This window comes from Choloepus didactylus, chromosome 5, assembly GCF_015220235.1.
Source record: "Choloepus didactylus isolate mChoDid1 chromosome 5, mChoDid1.pri, whole genome shotgun sequence".
In the NCBI taxonomy this organism is placed as follows: domain Eukaryota; kingdom Metazoa; phylum Chordata; class Mammalia; order Pilosa; family Megalonychidae; genus Choloepus; species Choloepus didactylus.
This window is the reverse complement of record NC_051311.1, coordinates 131,031,487-131,055,233: the sequence shown is the minus strand read 5'-3', so window position 1 is coordinate 131,055,233 and position 23,747 is coordinate 131,031,487. Positions and strand designations below refer to the sequence as shown.

The following is a 23,747-nucleotide window of genomic DNA, read 5'->3' as shown; positions in this document are numbered from 1 at the left end:
TCAGGTCCGCTTCCTCCCACCATTCCACAGTAACTCACAAGCTGCAACCCTTCCAACACCCACTTCCATGAGTAAACCTCAGATTTTTGTCGAGGCAAAGTGCCATATTTATTTTAATAGTCATATAATTCTAAACCATATAGAAAAAACTGCTTTTATTAAGTTCCTTTCTTTTTTATGTTGTCACTGACAAAGACTTTGAGTTCTACACCCCAATCCCATTTTTTTCCCACAATTCTTGTGCTTTTTATCTTGCAGTCTTTCGTACTGCAGTGAATTTTAGCAATGCACGTCACACTGTGGCAGAACTGACTGCAACCTTAACTCGCAGGTTCTGAAACACCACCCAGCAAGTTCAAGGGGGTAAGCCAGCTGACTTCCGTTATGGTTCCATAGGTTAACCAGTACAATATATTTTGCGTGTTTATAATGCCTTCAGGTAGAATCCTATGAAGTATCCCTAAAACATACCAGAAAATTAGTTTCCATAAATTGGTTTCATGAAATCAAAAGATAGAATCCTCAATTCTCTAAGTCACATATTTATGTATGTGAGCTGGGCTTTATAAATAAAATAAAATGATGCTGTTCTTTGTACATATTTTAGAGAAACAGATCAGAATTAAGGTGCCAATAGTGACTATCAACCTAATTGAAGCCAACTTTCCCACTTCCTAGGCATATATTTGTACTGCCAAGAGAGATTCTGGATAATTTTTTTCCCTCTCTAAAAATTCAGCTGGAGGTTTACACTACTTCTACTTTTTTGTCATGGAAACTTATAAATAGATAGGCTTATATTCTTGAACATATTTATGTTAGGAAAATAGAAAAGTTATTTTGTGCCTTTTATCTAGCAAGCTACCGGACTTGGAGACAGGTTATTTAAAATACTACATATATACATATTTATTGTGCCTACACACACACACATATTACATATGCAAATATAAATACACATACATATAGAACTGTTAATAAAGTTTCTGCACTTTATTATGTAAAGTAATGAAATAATGAAAAAATAAATACATTCAGAAATTTCCTTTTGTTGTTTGTTAGAATAACAAAACACCTGTTCAATAAAGATATTCTTCATCCTGAACATTTACTTACTGTTAATATTATTTTTGGTATTAACATTTTGTTCAAAAATAAAACTCCTACCTTTGGGTCAAAGTTGACACTGAGAAGTCCATTTATGGCACTGGATTTAATCAAAGGTTGATTCAAACTGAATTCGCAAATTTCATCCACATTACTTTTCCATTCGTTATACACATGATTTTCAAATTGGTCTAGCAAAGTTGTCATTTCAACATACTTCTGATAAACTAAGGCATCATCAAGACTTTCCGAGAATCTGTAGGAATATGATTTTTCTACTTTTCTACATATGTATAGATTTTGGCTTAACTATACTACAATAACACAATATAAAATATAAAATGATAATACGACATAAACAATCATGAACTCTAAGGCTTTTATAAATGCCCAGAGCAATAAAGTCACTGATTCCTACAACAAGAAGCAAAAGACATAAAGGTATACGAAAGGAATGTTATTCACTGGAGAAAAGAAAAACAATAACAATAAAAAAATTACAAAACATATTGTAGATGAAAAGGAAAAATGAAAAGAAAAAAATAAATAAGGACATGAAAACACAGAAACATATGAAATTATAAGGATCCCATTAAAAATATCCCAAAACTATGAACGTGAGTCCTTCTGAATAAATCCAACCAATGAAAAGAGTTAAATAAACGAATGCTTAAGTGCTAATATGAACAGCTCACTGCCCTATATAAAAATTGTATCATGAGGATAATTATTCCATGAAATAAGCCTAAATACTTACAGATAATGGAGAGATGCAAAGTTAGACCAAAATGTTTGAAGTCGTTCAAGGACCTCTCGGGCCCACTTAATATTTCCTGAGGTAAATGGCATATTCTTGTTAAGAACTACCCTTCCATGTTCAATCTGCACATTGATGTTCGAAGAGAAAGAAAGGGGAACATTTAATCAGTGTGCCTTTCAACCTTGTAAGCGATGGTTCATTTCAATACTTTTACAGTAGAAATATTTAAACATGTGTAATGCAACTTGATCATCAGAAGAGTTCCTAAGCCAGCTTCTTCCTCTCCATAAGGAATCCAATGAAACAACAGCATAAAAGTTTTGATGTTTATGTCTAATCTTTAGGTGTCATTAATATAGGCCTGATTGACAACCAATACCCACAAAAATGATATGATGGAAGTGTTCAACCTCATTCACCACTTACCTCTCTCATGTGTTCATTATACAAGTGCTTACACATATCCAATTCTGCATTAAACATATTCACTAGTGTGCTGTAATGTGGGCTGAAAATTTCCATGACAACTGGTTTCTCTAGAAAATTCCCAAATATGGTCAAAAGCTATAAAAATCAAAGTTAAAGAAAGGTTAAGAACTATGGGTTTCTTAATACAAATACTCAGCTCATTATTTTCCTCATTATACCTCTAGAAATGAGCAAAAGTTTAGAACTCCAAAAGTATCCAGCAATGCCTCAACTGTTAAAACATATTTTTACATCTCTCTAATCTTGCCATACACCCAATAAACCAAAATCTAGAAGTAACGTAGTTTCCCTTCCTCAGCAGAAGGTGAGAGGGGTTAGAAATGAACCACTGTCTGTCCGTAATCTCTGCTCAGAGCTAAAACTACTTCCAGATGGGTGCCAGGAAATGTTTTAGAAAAAGCTTTGTGGGTGTAAGAACAGCAAGATCTATGCACGCGTTATTTGTTTCCCCTCCCACATTTATTCTTTAGACACACGACTGAAGCTGCCACACCCGGAACTCCAAGTGACATCATCAATAACTCCACCAAATGTTCCAGTCACAGTCACTGCCCCATTCATGGCTCTGGTGCCTTCAACACCCAGCCTCCATACCACACCACCCAGTCGCCCCCAAGTACGGCAGACTGGAGCAGCAGTGGTCAACTGCTCCAAGGACCACCACCACACATGCGCACAATTCCTTTAGCGTGAACGTCCTGGCCCAAGCAAGTACCTCGAGCTAATCAGATCCTCTCTTTCTCAGGAACAGAGTCAGGGCACAGCAGGTTGAATCCATGCCGGCAAAAGTTATGCATGAGGAGAAAATACTAGCAAGGAGAAGAAACCAGCTACAGTGAGACAGAACAAAGCAGACACATGGACTGAAACAGTCAAGCATTACCAGCAGAGCAGGAGACTAAAAGTCTACAAACTCCTCCTGCTCAGTCCATGGAACCCCCTAGATCTCAAACTAATCTTCACCACCAGTTCCCGGAAGCTTAGCTATTCTGGGAGCCTAACTTTTGGATTCCCATGAGCTCCCCATCTTGCTTATTGCCCCATGTGGATTTTTTGGTGCTAACTTGAAATAGTTTCCCTTCCTCGCAAGCTAAATAATGTAACTAAACTATTTTTTACATAGCAAGTGTTTACATACTGTTGACTATGTGCCAGGCACTATATTTTAAGGGCTTTAAAAAATGCCATTACCATCCCATTCTCCATATGACACGTGATGGATAAGTTCATGTGTCACCTTAGCCAGATTAGGTGGTCCAATTGTTTGGTTAAGCAAGCCCTGGCCTGATTATTACTATGACGATATTCCATGTATCATCAGTAAGTTGATTGCATCTTTTGCTGATTATATCTACAATCAACTAATGAGACTGCCTTCAGCAATGAGAGAAGTCTCGTCCAATTAGGTGATGTCCTTAAAGGGAGAACTAACGATTTTAGCAGTCAGAAGAGAATTCCTATCTCTACTTCAGATAGCCAACTCTTCCTGGGGAATTCATGGAAAATCTTCATCAGAGGGCCAAGCTTACAGCCTGCCCTAAAGACTTTGGATTTGCCCATCCCCACAGACTTGTGAGCCAATTCCTACAACAAATCTCGTAATACTTACATAATGTGCATAAACACATATATAAATATATGTGTCTCTTGTTGGTCCTATTTCCCTAGAGAACCAGCATGAGGAAACTGAGGTACGGGGAAGCAATAACTTGTCCACAATCACACAGCTGGAGCAGAATGGGGGTCTGAAACCAGGCAGTCTGTCCCAGATCTGTGCTTTACTCTCATCAGTCATCAGCCAAGGTACCATTTAAAGTTATGTTATTTGCTTATCCCTTGGTTAGCATTGTAATTCATTAGTTATTAGACCTGCTCTAGAGATATTTTCTTTAAAATAAAAGAGTCTCCTAAAGTAACTAAAATATTCAAGGTGGCAGAAAACCATATACAGGGCTTCTGTTGTTAGCAATGTGGCTGAGGAGATCGCTTTGTTCTCTCTCTTACAGACAAAATGGGTGTCCCTGAAAAATTTGCATTCTATAAAGAACAGCTTGATCATTAACATTTTGTAGACATTTCCATAAACTATATTTATTATATTCACTGGGGGAAAAAGCAACATAATGGAAAAATTATACAAACCAAAATATAAATCTAACTATATCTTAGGGGCCACTTTCGACAAACGAGCTTTTTCTTATAACTTCAATCATAGCTACTGGAGAAACCGTTAAATATTTTTTAATCCACTGGGTTAAGCTCCTACCTAACAAAATGTAAATTAATAACTTTCTTCTCACAGGCATTGTTTTGTTGAGTTTGAACTTATGTTAAGATCCAGAAGTAAGCATTGCCCCCAGATTGGACAAAGAAGTGTACCCAAGCAACAGTAGGGAAATAAGTTTATTTCACAACATTATTTTTCAAACCTTATCACATAGACCACAGCTGAAACAGAATACCAGAAGCTTCCTGGCAACATCTCATCTTGCCTACCTCATATCCTTTATGGGACTCAAATCCCAAAGTGTATAAGAGGAAACGCATATAGAAAATCTTTTGGGGGAGGTTACAATGCTAAAAAAAGTAATAGCAGGCAAAGGTCCAACCTTTTAGGTGGTAAACATTATCATTATTAAACACCACAGATATATAAAAATTATCCTCTAGGATGAGAATGAAGATTACCCGAACCTCCTATTTTCTTAGTGCATTAAGAGTTATTTTATGAAGAGTAAAGATGTCCTTCCTCAGATCAACTTCAAAAGGCTAAAGCTGATTCCCACCACATACTTCTTTTCCTAAACATTCCATTTGAGATCTGTCAGGTTTATCTTAATCTTCATCTACTTCTCAGTTTCAGTACATAATATGGCTTTTCTAATGGTGCTGCCACTGTTCAAAATACTAAAACACATATTTTTCCCTCTTCCCATTTTAAAGATCATTTTTTAATCTGTTGCCACCTTAACCATTGCACTCTGTGATTCTACAGTTTTCATTTATATTGTCTGTAGTCTTTTCCAGATACTTTTTTTGTACACACTTCCGTCTACCTTCCTGTAGACACACCAAGTTCTGAGATCCAGCCATTAGTGGTTTTGTTTTGTTTTGCTTTGCTTCAATGAGTGCCAGCACACCAGGTTTTGAAGGACTACAGTTTAGCACTTAGGCAGGATAATGTTTGGTTCCAGTTTCCTTCCTGGTCATGTCTTTGCCTAAAGTAGGCACTGAGACACGGTAAGCTGGTCAGTGCTCCTCATTCTGTACTGATTGTTGAAATCATGTTCTCCCCAAATACACAACCCTGTCACTGCTCCTCTGCCTCCCCTCCTTCCGAGGATTACCTTCGTCCATGTGTCATTCCAATCCCCACACTGCCAGTCAGTCCACCCACCTCAAGCAGGTTTAAGTGTCTGCTTTACACATGCACCACACAAGACCATGTAAAAATAGCAGAGGCTCTAAGATGATGAGGTGAGGGCAGGATCTCATCTCTGTCAGTAGACAGGGTTCAAATACATAGAAAGTTAAAGACAAATACATGACAATTAAGTAAGTGAGAAAAATCGTTTAGAAATAATTAACTGACATATAATCAAATGCATATAGATGGTTGTCAGTGTCATCTAAGAATGCTTTAGGAAGTAGAGAGACTTGAATTTAAAAAAGCAATGGCTTAGTTGCTAGGGTATTAGAATAGTTAGAAGGAAAGAATTGAAATGGTGGAACTGTAACCCATAGCATCCTTTGAAATTTGTTCTATAGCTACTTGTTAAATTGTAATTTTAAAGATATACCTTTGTATATATATGTTGGATTTCACAACAAGGAAATAACTAAAACTATGGTACTATAACTCATAATAACTTTGGAAGTTTCCTATGTATCTACTTGTGAAATCATACTTTGAAAGATATTTCCTTTTTGTATATATGTTATATTTAATAAGGAAATAACTGAAACTAGAATTGTAACCTATATTATTTGAAATTTGCTATTTGTTAAATTACACTTGGAAAGTTACCACTTCTATGTATATATGTTATATTCTACAATAAAAAATATGATTAAAATATAAATATTTACAATAAACATAAGAAAATTAAATTTGCTGGTTAAAAAAACAAGCAGTGACCTCTGTAATTGAGATTTCACTCTCCATACTTTCTTCCAGTTATTTAGAAAAGTGTTAAAGAAAACTAGTTCTGATAATAGAGAATATGATAGAATATTATACAGGCATTAAAAATAATATTGTTGAATTCTGATATAATAACAGGAAAGTATTTATGATCCATTGCTAGGTGCAAAAGGTTACAAAAGAGGATTACAATATGATTTCATTTTTGACAAAGAGAAATATGTGACTATATATACTCAAAGTAAAACACTGACAGTATAAAATGCTAATAGTAATCTGAGAGATGGGATTACAGATGATTTTATTTTGTAACAACAAGCTATATATTTTGGTCCACAGCATCACAATTTCATCAACGAGTTCTTACAAAAACAAAGAATTATCTGATGCTTGTGATTTCTCCATATTAAAATGCTCAACTGGGGTTAGAGACGCTAGCGACTTCACCAGCATCTGCCCAATTTACTCTAACTTGAAGGCCAAAAACCACACAACTATCTTCTATAAGGTGTGGGTCTGCTATATCCATTGTGCTGCATTTTTTAGCAGACTGTGCCTGTGGTTATCTAGCTGTGATTCTTTTGATACTGAAGCCTCAATTCCTCTTTTGGGGGAGGGGGTTCACTTAACTACAAACTGTTGCATGATTTGCAATTCCCTTCTTTGATTAGCAAGTTTCACAGGGTCTTTCTGTTCCCCATATCATAAGCTTTCCAGCTGGGGAAACTTTCCAGGGGTTTTTCTCTTATCTAACTCTTAATACACATATACTATATCTCAACAGCACTAAAACAAACATTCCCTCGTATTCTAACATCTTTACACTTGAAATGAGTTATACGATCAATGGTATAATAATTACTGGCAACACATTTCTTTATTGAAACACAAAATAATGTATGTATTAAAAGCAATGATGTCTTATTCCTGATGAACTACAGATGAAAATAAATTGCTATTTATTTCAGTCAGAGTATTAAAAGCAATGATGTCTTATTCCTGATGAACTACAGATGAAAATAAATTGCTATTTATTTCAGTCAGAGTAATAAAGAGGGCAGGTGAATCTGACATGTCAACAATGGTAAAGAAAAGAAATTCCTAAAGTAACATGTTTCCCTTTCCACTATGGCTTACTATTGAATTAATATTTCATAGGCCAGGCCACACTTGCTATACAGGTAATGAGAGCTAAAACACTGTGAAAGCAAGAAAGAATCGATAGTTAAATGTCCTAAAAGTGACCTTGTCCAAAGTAGGCTTCATTATTCATTAGTGCTACAAAATTTATTATTCAGTGAGCTGAATTTGAAAGGAATGTAACTAGTTAATACTCTACCTGTTTCAGAAAAGAATATACTCACCCCTTTCATCTAACAGTCTAAATCATTCATAAGTAAATGAATTTATGACAGTCATTTTCATCACTAACCTTAAATGCAGCTTCTAAACCATTGCAGTTAAAGAAACCTTCACAAAGAATAGTTCCAAGCCTTCTGTCAAAATCCAAAGTTTTGAACTTAAACACATCATAATCAGTTTCAAATTCCTATAAAATGCAAAATAAAACAGGTTACAAGAAAGAATCCAACAATGAAAATAGCAATCACTTTAGTGAGAAGTAACTTACTTTCTCTCTCTCTCCCCTTCCTTCTCCCGCCCTCCTTCCTCCCTGTACCCAGTGGATTCATGTTTCACAGGTTTCCAGGAAGAAGCAAGAAAGAGCCATATTGGGTGACTATTCACACAGCAGCTCCTTACAGGAGCACTGAATGTCTAGCAGCAGCAGCTCACATTTTCAGATCCCATACGTGGTATCAGTGCTTTAGCCCATATAGTCACATATGAGTAGTCTGTCCTCCTCCTCCTGATCCATTTTGATTATAAATGAAAAGCAATTTTCTTCTGGAAAAAAAACTAGCCTCATTATAACTTTAGTACATCTATACATTAAATAGAAAGTCTTGTTTATCATGGAGCTGAAAATCTACACGGAAACACTGTCTTCAAATGAGCATTAAAATCTGTAGGTCCGTAAAAAAACAGCTTTAATGATCAACAGGGAAGAGAAACTCTTTTATTTTCCCAGTTTCTTATTAATATGCAGTTAACAACCCCCAGTTTCCTCCTAATACATAACCACCCACTCCCATAATTAGAAAGCGTCAAACAGTGAAAGAATAACTATCATCTTCGTAGCACTGCAATTCACGGTCTTCTGTAAAGAAGTTCCAAAAATTCTGAAACATTTTGGTTCTTTACAGTCAAGCTGGCCGTAGAGTGCATGCCACAGATTTAGCATAAAGAAGTCCTTTGCTATTTCCAAAAACTGTGCCTCCGTCTATTAATAATAATAACAGTAATAACAATAATGAGAGCTGTTAGGGATTAAATCACACCCCCCAAAAAAGGCATGTTCAGGTCCCAGCCCCTGGCCCTACAAACTCATTCATAAATAGGACCTTTGAAGATATTATTAAAGATGTGCCAAAACTGAAGGAGGGTGGGCCTGATCCAATACGGAAGGCAAAGCCAAGGAGCACCTGAAGCTGGAAGTCAACGGAACCCAGAAGAGAAAAGAGAAGAGGCCACCATTTGCACTGGCATGTCAAAGAAAAACCAAGGATCACTGGCAGCCAGCCGCAGCAGACCACACAGAGTCTTAGGGGAGAAACATTACCTTGCAGATGCCTCAACTGTGAATCTTTCCTAGCCTCAAAATCATGAGCCAATAAATTCCAGTTGTTTAAGCCAACCTATTGCATGGTATTTGTTTTTGCAGCTGGTAAACTAAGACAATAGCTGACATTTGTTTAGTTCTGTTCTAAAGGCTTTATTGTATTAACTCAATTCTTACAACATATGATGTAGATAATAATCTTTTTTTTCCATTTTTTTTAGGTGAAAAAAACAAACCCAGAAAGGTTAAATAATTTGCCCGCAGTCACATTATTGCAAATGGAAGGGCCAGAATTTAAAGCCAGACAACATGGCTCCAGAATTCACACTCCTAAACACAAAGCTATATTTCTAAGAAGGAATTCATGTTATACTGAATTTAACATACACTCAAAAAGAGAGTGTAAGAGCAAAATTCCGGAGCATCATGTGTTGTATACCACAATGCTATATTTAGCATCAGGAAGTCTCCATTTCACCTGAATTAGAGCCAAATAGTTTCTTCTTTCAGGGATCACTCACTTATAAAAGTAAACACAACTTCCCAACAAGTTTTAACAAGCCTAACTTATTTTACCTCTTGGCACGGTAACAAAGAATATACAACTTAAGATCCTCAAATATGATTTGAATACTTAGTAAATAAGTAATAACTCAGAAGGGCCATAACAAAATATAATAAACTGATTGGCTTAAAACAACAGAGCTTACTGTCTCAGAGTTCTGGAGGCGAGAAGTCCAAAATTGAGGTGTCGGCAAAGTTGGTTCCTCCTGGAGATTATAAAGGAGAATCTATCCCAGGCCCCTCTCCTAACCTCTGGCTGCTGCCAGTAGTCCTTGGTGTTTGTTGGTTTTCAGATACATCACTCAGCATCCTCCCTGTGTATCTTCGTACAAGGACACCAGTCATATTGGATTCAGGGCCCACCCTAATCCAGTAGGACCTCATCCTAACTAATTATATCTACAGAGACCTAATAAGGTCACATTTACAGGTTTCAGGGGTTAGGACTTCAACAAATCTTTTAGGGATACAAGTCAACCCATAACACTCAGGTAGGGGGAAAATGCTAATTTCCATCCCAGATGTTGGTCACATCCCTCTGTCTCGCCCTCTCCCCCTGAAAACTGGATTCCGAACTGCCAATGGGATGTCTCCCCTGGGATGTCTCATAAGGACCTCACACTCATTTGTACAAATCTGAAGTCATCACCTCCTTTGTATGCTGTTCCTCTTCTTACACACCCCAACAGAATGTAGCTGTTCCTGAAGAAATATTTTTTGCAGAATAAATGATAGGCTAGTATTACTCATGAATTGTTATTAAAAATGTTTCTATATTATGAAAACAGCAAAAATGCCTTTATCAGTGGTGTGGGAAGCCACTGAAGGATTTTGAAAGGCCACGTTCTGACTTAGCTTCTAAAAGGCCATCAGGCTGCTATTTGGAAAATGGCCTCAAATGGGGCGAAGACAAGGATAGAGAGAGCAGTTCAGAGGCAAGTTCAACATTCCAGGTCTGAGATGAGGGTGGCTTTGACCAAAATGCAAGGGTGTAAGTAGACAGAAGAGGTCTGGTTCTGAACATGTTTTGAGAGTTGAATGCCTGTTGTGAGAAAGAGAGAGCTCATGGATAACTCCAAGGTTTTTGCACTAAGTAGCCCATTACATGTTCCTTTTAATGAGATGCAGAAGATAGGAAAGAGAGGAGTGGATTTGAGAGGGGTTAAATCAGGGGTTCAGTATTGAACACATTAATTTTTAAATGTCTTGTAACACCAAATGAAGATGTTAAGGAGGCAGTTGAATATATGCTATGTGTTTGAGATTTAGGAAATTCTTTCACTATTGAGTATGTTAGCAGTAGACTTCTTCGTAGATACTCTATCAAGTTGAGGAAGTTCCTCTCTACTCCTGAGACTTTTTTTTTAACATGAATTTGTTTCGAATTGTCAAATACTATTTGTGCATTGATTGACATGAATTGTTGGATTTTTCTTATTTAGTTTGTCAAAGTAGTGGATTACATTGATTTTCAAATATTAAACCCTGGAGATAAACCTTCTTCATCATGGTATATAATTCTTTTTTTATATGTTGCTGAATTCTAATTGCTAATAAATTTTTAAGGATTTTTATGTCTGTATTTTTAAGAGATATTGGTCTATAATGTGTCTTTTTTTGTACTCTCTAGTTTATAGCATCAGGGTAATACTAGCTTCATAAAATTATTTGGGAAGTATTCCCTTCTACTTTCTGGAAGAGATTTTATAGGGTTGGTGTTCATTGTTCTTTAAACTTTGGTAGAATTCTATAGTTAACAATCTGGGCCTGCACATTTCTATTTTGAGACAGTTAAATTACAAATTCAATTTCCTTGATAACAATGGGTTATTCACATTTTCTATTTCAGATTGGAAGAGTTGTAGAAGTTTGTGTTTTTGGAGGAACTGGTCCATTTTCTCTAAGTTGTCAAATTTACATATGTAGAATGGTTCATTATATTCCTATATTACCATTCTGATGTCTATTGAGTCTGCAGCGATATCCCTCCCATTTTATTCCTGATTTTGATTAACTTGCATCTTCTTTTTCTCTGTTAACCTTGCTAGAGTTTTATCCTTTCAAAAAACCAGTTCTTTGTTTCATTGATTTTCTAGTTTTTCTGTTTTCAATTTCGTATTTCTGCTCTTTAATACTTCATTCCTTCTGCTTTCATTGGGATTATTTTGCTCTCCTTTTTCAAGGTTCTTGGGGTGGGAGCTTAGATTATTGATGTGACATTTTCCTCTTTTATAATATATGCATTTAGTACTGTAAATTTCCCTCTCAGCACTGTTTAAGCTGCACTCCACAAATTTTGATAAGTTGTATTTTCATCTTCATTGCGTTACATATTTTTTTTATTTCCCTTGAGATTTCCTGCGAGCATGGATTACTTAGAAATGCATTGTTCAGTTTCCCAGTGTTTAGAAATTCTTATCTTTCTGTTACTAACTTCTAGTTTGATTTCATTGTCATCAGAGAACTTTCAATAATTTTAATCCTTCCCAATCTACTGAGATTTGTTCTATGGCCCAGGATATGGTCTATGCTGGTATATGGTACCTGGGCACTTAAAAAGAATGTGTATTCTGCTAGTGTTCCTTGGAATATTCTATAAATGCCAAGTAGATCCTGTTTGTTGATAGTAGTCTTGAGTTCTTCTATATACTTGTTATTTTCTGTCTAATTGTTGTATCAATTGTTGACAAAGGGATATTGAAGTCTCCAAGTGTAATTGTGGATTTGTCTGTTTCTCCTTTCAGGTATATCAGTTTTTGCTTCACATGTTTAGCTCTGCTATTTGATATATGTACATTTAGGATTGCTATGTCTTTGCAGATTGACCTTTAATCATTATATAATGTCCCTCTCTGTCTCTAGTAGTTTTCTTTGCTCTGAAGTCTTCTTTATCTGATATTACTATAACCATTCCTGCTTTCCTTTGATCATGTTTGCATGATGTCTTTTTCCATCTTTTATTCTCAACTTGTCAACATGGTAATATTTGAAGTGATTTTCAAAAAGATAGCACATAGTTGGGTTATGCTTTTTATTGTACTTTGCCAATTTCTGTCTTTTAATTGCTGTATTTAGACCACTTACATTTCCTATAATTATCAATATGTTCGGGTGTAAGTCTGCCAGCTTATTTTTTTTGTTTTGTTTGTTCTGTTTTTCATTTTGTTTTTTAACTGCCTTCCTGTAGATTACTGGAACAATTTCTAGAATTCTATTCTGATGTATTCATGGTTGTTTTGAGTGTATCTCTTTGTATAGTTTTTTAGTGGGTTGCTCTGGGTATTACATTATATATACATAAATTATCACAATCTAGTACAAAGATCACTGGAAGAGCTAAGATGGTGGCATAGACAGGAGTGAAACACAATCAGTCCCCCTAGAACAATTCATAAACAACAGAAAAATTAGTAAATAACCTGGAATAACTGCGGGGAGACAAACATGACTGTCCACTCATCATACACCAATGTGAATTGGGAGGATTGCCCGAGATCACAGCATAAAATCTGTAAGTAAAAACTGCAGACCCACATCGAGAGCCCCTCCCTCACGGAAGCCTCGCAGTGCTAGAGAGCAGCACTCTCCAAACAAGCTAGTGTACCTCAGCCCAGCTCCAACTGGGGTTTTAATGTTAACTGCTCAATACAGAGAGTGAACCTCCAATAAGCAGACAGAGGCTTTTGGTGACGACTGACCTTGGGAGAGTCAGGGGACATATCTGTCTCAGGACAGGGAGCCCAGAGGATCAGGTACTATCTCTGGCCTATGGGTGAATCTGGGAGCTTTCTGTCCTTTTCTCTCTCTGTCAACCTGGGCGGCTCACTGGAGAAAGCCTCAACCATTTTCAGCCCACAGTGCATTGCAGTAGAAAAAGCCTCAGCCATTTTAAAATCACAGCACTCTGACCTAGACAAGGGTGGAGATAGCAGAGTCAGAGAAACAAAGAATCTATTTATATGCAAATGACCTCTCACTAGGGGACACAGCTCCCCAAGAGGAAAGAGGAGGGGCCCAGCTGTACTACCTGCCTTACATTCAGAACCAGACCCCAGAGCCTGGGGGAGGAGAGCCACAGGCCACACCCCCTTACACGAGCCTGGAGTGACAGGCTGACAGGCGCCACCTGCTGGGCAGAAAAGCACAGGATGTGTCAACCCTCTAAGACACACCATCAGGGAAACCGGATACTGAATATTTCCTCCTCTGTGACCTGAGCTTGTTCTCGTCTGGGAAAACCTGATTGGGGTAGCCTAGGAGGTCAGATGCCTAGACAACAGAAAACTACAACCTACACTAAGAAAAACAAAGTTATGGCTCAGTCAAAGGAACAAACGTACACTTCAACTGAGATACAGGAATTTAAACAACTAATGCTAAATCAATTCAAAAAGTTTAGAGAATATTTGGCAAAAGAGATAAAGGCTATAAAGAAAACAATGGACATATATAAGGCAGAAATCGAAAGTTCAAAAAAACAACTAGCAGAATCTATGGAAATGAAAGGCACAACACAAGAGATGAAAGACACAATGGAAACATACAACAGCAGATCTCAAGAGGCAGAAGAAAACACTCAGGAACTGGAGAACAAAACACCTGAAAGCCTACATGCAAAGGAGTAGATGGAGAAAAGAATGGAAAAATATGAACATTGTCTCTAGGAACTTAAGGATGAAATGAAATACAAGAATGTGTGTATCATTGCTGTCCGAGAAGAAGAGAAGGGAAAGGGGGCAGAAGCAATAATAGAGGAAATAATTAATGAAAATTTCCCATCTCTTATGAAAGACATAAAATTACAGATCCAAGAAGCACAGCATACTCCAAACAGAAGAGATATGAATAGGCCTACGCCAAGACACTTAATAATCAGATTATCAAATGTCAAAGACAAAGAGAGAATCCTGAAAGCAGCAAGAGAAAAGCAATCCGTTACATACAAAGGAAGCTTAATAAGACTATGTGCGGATCTCTCAGCAGAAACCATGGAGGCAAGAAGGAAGTGGTGTGATATATTTAAGATACTGAAAGAGAAAAACCGCCAACCAAGAATCCTATATCCAGCAAAACTGTCCTTCAAATATGAGGGAGAGCTCAAAATATTTTCCAACAAACAGACAATGAGGGACTTTGTGAACAAGACACCCGTCCTACAGGAAATACTAAAGGGAGCACTAGAGAGTGATAAGAGAAGACAGGAGTGAGAGGTTTGGAACACAATTTTGGGAGATGGTAGCACAGCAATGTTACACTGAACAAAGATAACTATGAATATGGTTGAGAGAGGAAGGTTGGGAGCATGTGGGACACCAGAAGAAAGGAGGAGAGATAAAGACTGGGACTGTGTAACTCAGTGAAACCTAGAGTGTTCAACAACTATGATAAAATGTACAAATATGTTCTTTCAAGAAGGAGAACAAGCGAATGTCAACCTTGCAAGGTGTTAAAAATGGTGAGGCATTGGGGGAGGGATGCAATCAATGTAAACTAGAGACTATAATTAACAGAATCATTGTATTATGCTTCCTCTAAAGTAACAAAGGTGATATACCAAGGTAAATGCAGATAAGATGGGGGGATAAGAGAGGGATGTGAGACACTTGACATTGGTGGTGTTGTCTGACTCTTTATTCTACTTTAAGGTTATCTTTCCTTTAGCTGCTTCCTAGCTGTCATTTTTTTTCCCTCTTTTTTTTTTTTTCTGTTTCTTTTGTCTCTCTACCTTCTTTGACTCTTCCTCCTGCTTTGTGGAAGAAATGTAGATGCCCTTATATAGATAGTGGTGAGGGCGGTGAACACATAAATATGTGACTATACGGGGAACCACAGATTGTTTACTTAGGATGGAATATATGGCATGTGAACAAAACCATATTAAAAAAAAAAAAGGGTTGATGACAAAACCTTGAGGGCAATATACTGATAAATTTTGAGGGCACTATATTGAGTGAAATAAGCCAGACACATAAGGACAAATATTATAGGATCTCACTGATAGGAACTAATTATAGTATGTAAACTCACAGACATGAAATATAAGTTACCAAGATATAGAATGCGGCTAAAGAATGGGGAGCGTTTGCTTAGCATGAGCAGAATGTTCAACTAGGATGAACTGAAATGTTTGGAAATGGACAGGGCTGATGGTAGCACGTTGTGAGAATAACTAACAGTGCTAAATGGTGCATGAATGAGGTGGAAAGGGGAAGCTCAGAGTCATATATGTTACCAGAAGGAAAGTTAGAAATCAAAAGATGGGAATGCATAAAACTGAATCGTATGGTGGGTAATGTCTGTGATTAACTGTACAAATACTAGAAATCTCCTCCATGAACCAGCACAACTGTATGACAATACAACTAGAAGTTAATAATAGTTAATAACAGAGGGGCATATAGGGAAAAAATATATACCTATTGCAAACTATATAATACAGTTAGTAGTATTTCAACGTTCTTTCACAAACAGTAACAAATGCACTATACCAATCCTGTGAGTAACAATGGAGGGGGTTGGTTAGGGATGTGGGAGGATTTGAGTTTCTTTTTTTTTTTTTTCTTGTCTTTATTTCTTGTCTGGAGTAATGAAAAGTTTCTAAAAACTGAACAAAAATTAAGTGTGGTGATGGATGCACAGCTGTATGAGGGTACCGGGGGCAACTGATTGTACACTTTGGATCACTGTATGGTATGTGAACAATCTCAATAAAAATTAAAATAAAAAAAAAGATCACTGGGAGAAGTAATAACATCAACATTAGTGTCTTTGATTGTAAAGAGAAAAAATTATCACAATCTAATGGTACCATCATTTTACCAGTTTGAATGAAATACAAAAACTACACTTCCCTTTATGTCCCTTTATCCTCTCCTCCTATAATTGTCTTAAATATTTCCTCCTCATACACTTAAAACCAGATCAGGGAGTGTGATATTATTATTCTTTCACCATCAAACATAATTTGGAAATAACAAATTTGGAATAACAAAGAAAGTCTATGTTATTCATATATTTTTGCTTACCATGTTCTTTCTTCCTGATATTCCAAATTTCCTTCTTTTATCATTTTCTGTGTATGGAACTTCCTTCAGAGATTCTTTTAGGTCAGCTCTTCTGGCAACAAATTCTCTTAGTTTTTATTGCTCTAAAAATGTCTTGATTTCCCCTTCATTCTTGGAGGATATCTTCACCAGATATAGAATTCTGGATTAATATTTCTTTCAGCACCAGAAAAAATTTGTGCAACCTCCTTCTGACCTCCATGGTTTCTAATGAGATATCTCATATCATTCAAATCATAAAGGTCCATTTCTTTCCCACTGCTTTCCAGATTTTTTCTTTATCTTCAGTTTTCAGAAGTCTAATTATGATGTCTCCTAGTGTGGATTTCCTTGGGTTGATCCTGTTTACAGTTTGGGTTGTCAGCTTCTTAAATCTATAGGTTTATGTCTTTGGCCAAATTGGGAGGTTTTCAGCCATTATTTCCTTGAGTACTTTTTCAGCCTGCCATCTTTCTCCTCTTCTTCTGGAACTCAGATGACAAGAATGTTAGATCTATTGTAACAGTCCCACAGATCCCTGAGATACTCTTCTATTTCTTTTTCAGTCTATTTTCTCCATGTTTTCAGAATGGAGGTTTCTATGGTTCTATCTTCCAGTTCACTGGTTCTTTCCTCTGTTCCTCCATTCTGAGGTTGAGTTCAGCCACTGTGCTTTTTATTTAGGCTATTGTATTTTTCAGTCTAAAGCTCCATTTAGTTCATCCTTACATCTTTTACTTCTTTGCTGAGGGTTTTGGTGGTGGTGGTGGTGTTGTTGAGGCTTTCTATCTTTTAGTTTTTTCAAACATGTTTATAATTGATCAAAGAACGATTTTTAACCTGGCTGCTTTAAAATCTTTGTCAGCTAATTCTAACATCTCTGTCATTGCAGTGTTGGCATCTATTGACTGTCCTTTATCATCTGGTTTGAGATATTCATGGTTCATAATATGAGTAGTTTTCTATTGAAATCTGGAAATTTTTGTACTATGTCATGAGAATTTGGATCTTATTTAAACCTTATGTTTTAGCTGACTTTAGCTGATACTGCTCAGCCATAAAAAGAAAGAGTACTTCCACATTATTGCCAGGTGGAGGCAGAAGTCTAGCTTCTGCTGACATCCAAGGCAATGGGGGGGGATGTCCTCCTTAATGCTGGACAAGAGTGTGCGCTCCTGTTCCCCTCCATGATGTCCACTGACACCACAAGGGAATGGCATTCCTACCACTTGGTGATGATAGAAGTATTGACCCTCCACTAAGCCTCCTCTGGCACCACCCAAGCAGAGAGAGAGAGGGGAATACCTCGTTAATGATGGGTAGGGGTGGAAATATAACTTCCCACACGATCTCCACTGATACCTATAGAGGGAACTCATTACCAGCCAGCAGGAATAAAAGTCATAGCTCCCTACTCAGCCTTCCCTGACACCTCTAAGGCAAGATAATGATATAGAAGGATGAAGAGAACCTTCAAGGGCAGGTTATTTACGTCTCTAACCCAAACTTGGAGACCAGGGGCAAGCCTTGTCTATCACATTTGCAAATAAAATGGGTATCCAAAATGTCTCTAAACAAATACAAAGCAGAAATACATGGTGAAAGCAAATGTTTGCAATTTTGCAAGCTTTGGATAGACAGGCAAAATCAAGACTTCTGGAATTACCAAGGTAGTGACTTCAGCTAAGCTTGACCAAGGTCTCTGACCCTGGACCCTCTGGAAAATGCCAGCTTTGGTGAATGTGAGGAAATCAAGACTCTCCTGCTCCTCGAATGAGTGTTTCAATTGTCTCAGCACTCCTTCTCCACTGGGTCATTCAGGGAAGCAAGGCCACAGTCTCCCCTGAGAGTTTCATCGAGTCCACATGTGGTGAATGCCTGCCAAGTGTGAGACTTCTTACAGGGCTCTGAAGATGGGCTCTGACTGCTCATCAGCATGGTCCTAAATTCCTCCCACTTTTCCACAAATTACAGGACTTTGGCTTAGCAGAGCATCACTAGCACTGGCAGCATCCTTTTCCCATTAATTTTACTTCCCAGAAGGTGACTACAATTCAGAGGGATTACATTTGCTAGCCATATCCATATAGAGCTAACACACTGTATGTGTACATTCTAAAGATGGGGGCGAGGGCAAGAACAGATTAGACGGCCAAAGATAAACACAGCAGCAAATAAATTCACATTTTATAAAACAATAAGGACAAGAGCTAAATCTTCAATATTTTGTACTCTGGTTTCACTGTTCTTGTCAAACCACTATAATGAAGCTATTTTTAGCCCAGAACTGCAAAGATGCTCACAGGTAACACGCTGGCTACTAACATGTTGGAAGTGACAGAGAACAGAAGCAGCTTAAATCTTAAGGCTTCTCCCTACTTCCTGAGTTTGAAAATATGAAATTATAAATAGCACTAAAGAATAACAAAAAATATGAGCAACAAAATACTTTTTGTAATACAAGTTTTGAATGGTATGAAACTAAATGATCAAATAGACCAAAAAATTATCTAGTGATACAAGAAAACATGGATGTCAGATAATGAGACCAAAATGTGCTAATACACATAAACAAGAAAAAAAATTCAAAGTGAGGCCCACTGTTAGATTAAATACAGTACTGACTTGAAAATGCAAAAGCTTAAATCCTGCTCTACCACAAAGTCAGTAAGAGATTCAGGCAAGTCATTTAACCTCTTTAGGTCCTAGAGAGGTGGGAATGGATGGTCCCTCCCAGCTTTACAATTATAGGATTCTATGAAATGAAAATGCAAAGGTACAATTTTACCGTGTTATTGTAATCAGATGGGTTGTAAGTGCTCTGTTTAAAAACTTTACAGAGTTCCATAAATTCTTCACTCATCTTGTAGATTTGTGCATTTAAAATTGCTCCCTTGGAACCACCAAACTCAAGTCTTTCCAGCTTTTCAAATTCCAATATGGTGATGAATATATCCTTTGTAAAAACATAGCAAGTAAAGATTTGAACACTGATTTGAGCAGTAAAAGAACACTTCAAAGTTTCAGAGCAAACATTTTCAAACTTCCAAAAGCTGTGAGTCAATGGACATTTATATAACAGAAAATAAATATTAATGGTCTGAGGACAGTGCTAGCTTTTAAAATCATATTCCCATTTTCATATTTACTGAAAACTAACTCAAAGTACCATAGCTAGACACAGGACACCCTAATGTTACACCTTTCTAATTGTAAGTCAGATCCCCAGGTGACATCCAAAACTCATCTTTTCAGCTGCCTACACTTTGCAGTGAGTCAGCACCATCACTGAAAGGGAGCTCAACAGATTGTTATGAAAGTGTGATACAAGTTGCTGTTCATTAGCGTTTAGCATTCTGACAATTTAAGAGACACTCAGGCTCATTAAATAGTAATGAAAAATTTCAAAACACAAAGTTCTAAATTTGAATGAAATTCAACAAATCTTTTATCAATGAAAATGTCTAAGGTTGCTAAAAGGAGCTTTATAAAGAAAATAAGGCAGTGACAACAGTCTGAATCAAAAAAAAGACCTCAGCCAGTCAATTCCAAGGTAATATATGTGTGTGTATTCATTCAGTGTTGGTGTTTAAGTACTTTAAAGATATTTATACATAGTACATACTAAGCTTCAAGTTCTTTTTAATTTATTTTCATGAATTGCGTTAATTTTTATATTATGGTGTATATACATATACTAACAACAGTATGTATTTTATATTTATCAAATAGCTTTTTAGATATGGAATTCCATATAAGGAAAGAAAGAGATTAGTTGACAACAGCCTGATTTACAAATGTCTTCCAGGAGCTCAATAAGCTGTAAGTCAGTTGAGGGCAAATGGTTCCTAAAGGTCCACTTAATCTCAGTGTAATAACAAAATCAAAACTGAACTTAAAAAGCAGCCAAATTAAAGCTTTTAAAACTATCCTTATAGCATAGGCCTAACGGGTTCCCCATGAGAATCACTAAGAAAGGAGAGCTCCCACCAAATGGAAAAAAAGTGTTCACTGAATCATGCGAAAAACTCAGGAAGTTTGGCTCCACCAACAATACAAATAAATTACAAGCCAATAAGTGAGTACCTCTATTTTCATCAGACGGTTGAGAAACTCGTCAAATCTGCAAAATACCAAATGAGACTGGAAATCCCATGATTTCAGCTCCTTATTTTCTACGAAATAATTTGCCAATCCCTTTCTATAGTGGAAAAAGGAATTTTTGAAAGTCTTTAAGACGTTAATGGCAACTTGAACCTTTTCCAGTGAGTCTTCAATTTCTCCCTTCAAAAGGTCCTCAGGTGAAAGGTAAGCTATTGCCTAGGATTTAATGAAACAGTAATAAAAGAGAAGATATTTAAGTTTTTAATATAACCGTTTCAATGAATTAATTTAAAACGATAACATCTACAATTGGGACAGCAATGCTGTGAGACAGGAAACACAAATTCTAGAAATTCAAACAGCTGGGCCTCAATGACATACTTGAATAAATTAGAATGACTGAGGAAGGAATTGGGTAAAGATGGTGGCGTAGGAACCTCCAAGAATCAGTCCCTCTGTGAGAAAAACTACCCAAGAGGCAGGAAACATCTGAATCGACTGTTTCAAAACTCCCGAGCCCAGCGGAGCACTGTGCAGCACCCAGGGAAGAGCAGGCGGAAGAGGCTGGTAGGTTGTGGTAAACACCAGTGAATCGCTCTCTCTGCATGGCCCACCCAAAACTCTTGCATCAGCGGCAATGGAGTTTGACTCTTGAAGCAACCTGCTCATGCCAGGGGGGGATGCAAAAACCAATATCCCCCAAATCCATAGTAGTGCATCTGATTGCTGATCACTGTTTTTATTAGCTACCTCAGATCAGGAACCAGCTCTGAGGGCAGGCATCAATCCAACCCTCCGCAGACAACGGCAGAGGAGGAAACTTGAAGTGTGTACACACCCTCAGAGCTGTGGAGGACGGCTGAAGGACTGCATTTGCTGGGCAAGGTTGAGTCAAGAAAGGGCAGCATTGGAGAGCCATGGAAGAATTGTCTTACACCCTTCCTGGCCCTCCTGCCCTCCCTCCCAAGGTCATTTTCAAGCTGTCAGTGACTCCTTTGAGGGTGTCTGGCCTCATTTCTGGCTGGGAAAGACTGACTCGAGAAACTCTTCTCTGGCATGCCCCCCCACCTCACAGAATTTGTCCTTCAGGTAAAAGCAACTTGAGATAACAAAAGCAGTGTGAAAAACAACTGAGGCTAGAGCCCAGGACAAAGGCTTAACTGCTTTAAATTTTAATAGTGGAACACCTGTCTCCTGGGAAGTAGAGGGGCATTCAAACTCCTGTAACCATGAGAACTCCTTAGGCCACTAGTAAGCACAAGCCCAGGGTAAGACACAGGCTCAGAAAAGAAACAGAGGACCCTGCACTTTGCACCTGCCTTGGGCTGACCTTCCTCATAGGAGGCTGAACCCCGAAGAAGAGCTCTAGGCAATGCAAAGCCAATTTGGAGGGTGAAAGGTGTTTTGTTCGTTTGTTTGTTTTGCTTACGTTTGCTTGGTTATATTAGCTCCTGACACTCAAGAAAATCTCTGTCACATCACTAGCTGGATACACACTCAAGAAGCAGCCATCTCAGGGAATAAATCCCAGCGTTAACATTTTTAAACATCAGAATGTATAGTATAAACAAAAGATTACAAGACAAACAAACCAACCAAAAATGATGCCTCCTCCAAAGGAATAGGATAAAAATCTAGAAAACACAGAGGAAGAAGACAAAACTGTTGACATACCAGGCAGTGACTTCAAAAAAATGATCTTCAATATGCTCAAAGATATGAAGGAAAATATAGAGAAATAACTAAAGGATATTAGGAAAACAATAAATATGATCAAGGACATGACAACAAAGAAATAACTAAAGGATATCAGGAAAAACATGAATGAGCAATATGAGACTAACAATAAAAAGAAAGAAATTTTCCAAAGGAACCAAACAAAACTACTGCAGTTGAAGACCACAATAACTGATATAAAAAATTCCAGGAGAGACTGTCAACCAAGAATTCTTTATCCAGCAAAACTGTTCAAACATGAGGAAGAGCAGTTGGTTCTCTACCCAGCTCCTGATGCTCCAAATCAGCCTCCTCTTCCTTTCCTTAACAGTTGCTAGATGGAGTAATGCTGACTTTCAGAGCTGGAGAACTTTAACTCTGAGTCTCAGGTGTCACACAGATAATTACAGTTCCAGGGAACTACCAGGTTATACAAAGAGCAAAGCATCTCAGAATTTAGAAATAACAGTTAAAGCTCAAGAGTAAATGTTACTGCTATAAGTTTACAATCTAAGCCTTAATTTTTTATAAGCAATTTAAAATGAAGCTACTTACAGAAATAAAAACATTAGTCAGTTGTCCTATATTGACAAACTGTAACAGGTTTTTGTCCTATTTCACATTTACACATTTACCAGAGTTATGTTAATTAACAGGTAAAGTATAATTTGTATATCTGTCTTGTTGCACTTTTCAAGTCCCTTTTTATTGCAAGTGAAGTTCTGACTTATAGCTGACCAAAGATATTTTTAGAGAAGCATTAGAGGAAACTAATATGACTGACAAATAAATTTGGTTGTTCCATGATCTGTAGCCTTTTTCTGAGAGTAACTAAAACCAAGACGAACAACATCATACCATTGTTTAACATCATACATATTGGTATCAGGATATAAATGGACATTGAGAACACTGTCAAGTCTTTACAAATTTCTATACAATTTATAAATATACCAAAAGGATGGAAAATCCCCTTTAATCACTGTAATACTTCACAAACACCTCCTATGTAATACATCTGTTCTAGTTTGCTAATGCTGCAGAATGCAAAATACCAGAGATGGATTGGCTTTTATAAAAAGGGGGTTTATTTGGCTACATAGTTACAGTCTTAAGGCCATAAAGTGTCCAAGGTAACAC

The 23,747-nt window shown here is 37.2% G+C and overlaps 1 protein-coding gene across 1 annotated transcript in view; it reads right to left on the bottom strand.

The window, feature by feature from the left end:
- The window catches only part of DNAH11 (dynein axonemal heavy chain 11), a 415,753-nt gene that overhangs the window by 322,686 nt on the left and 69,320 nt on the right, over nucleotides 1-23,747 (bottom strand). The window contains 6 exon segments of the mRNA XM_037836873.1: nucleotides 1,168-1,363; nucleotides 1,865-1,989; nucleotides 2,294-2,431; nucleotides 7,933-8,049; nucleotides 19,576-19,743; nucleotides 20,874-21,107. Of these exon segments, the coding sequence (XP_037692801.1) occupies nucleotides 1,168-1,363; nucleotides 1,865-1,989; nucleotides 2,294-2,431; nucleotides 7,933-8,049; nucleotides 19,576-19,743; nucleotides 20,874-21,107 (978 nt within the window).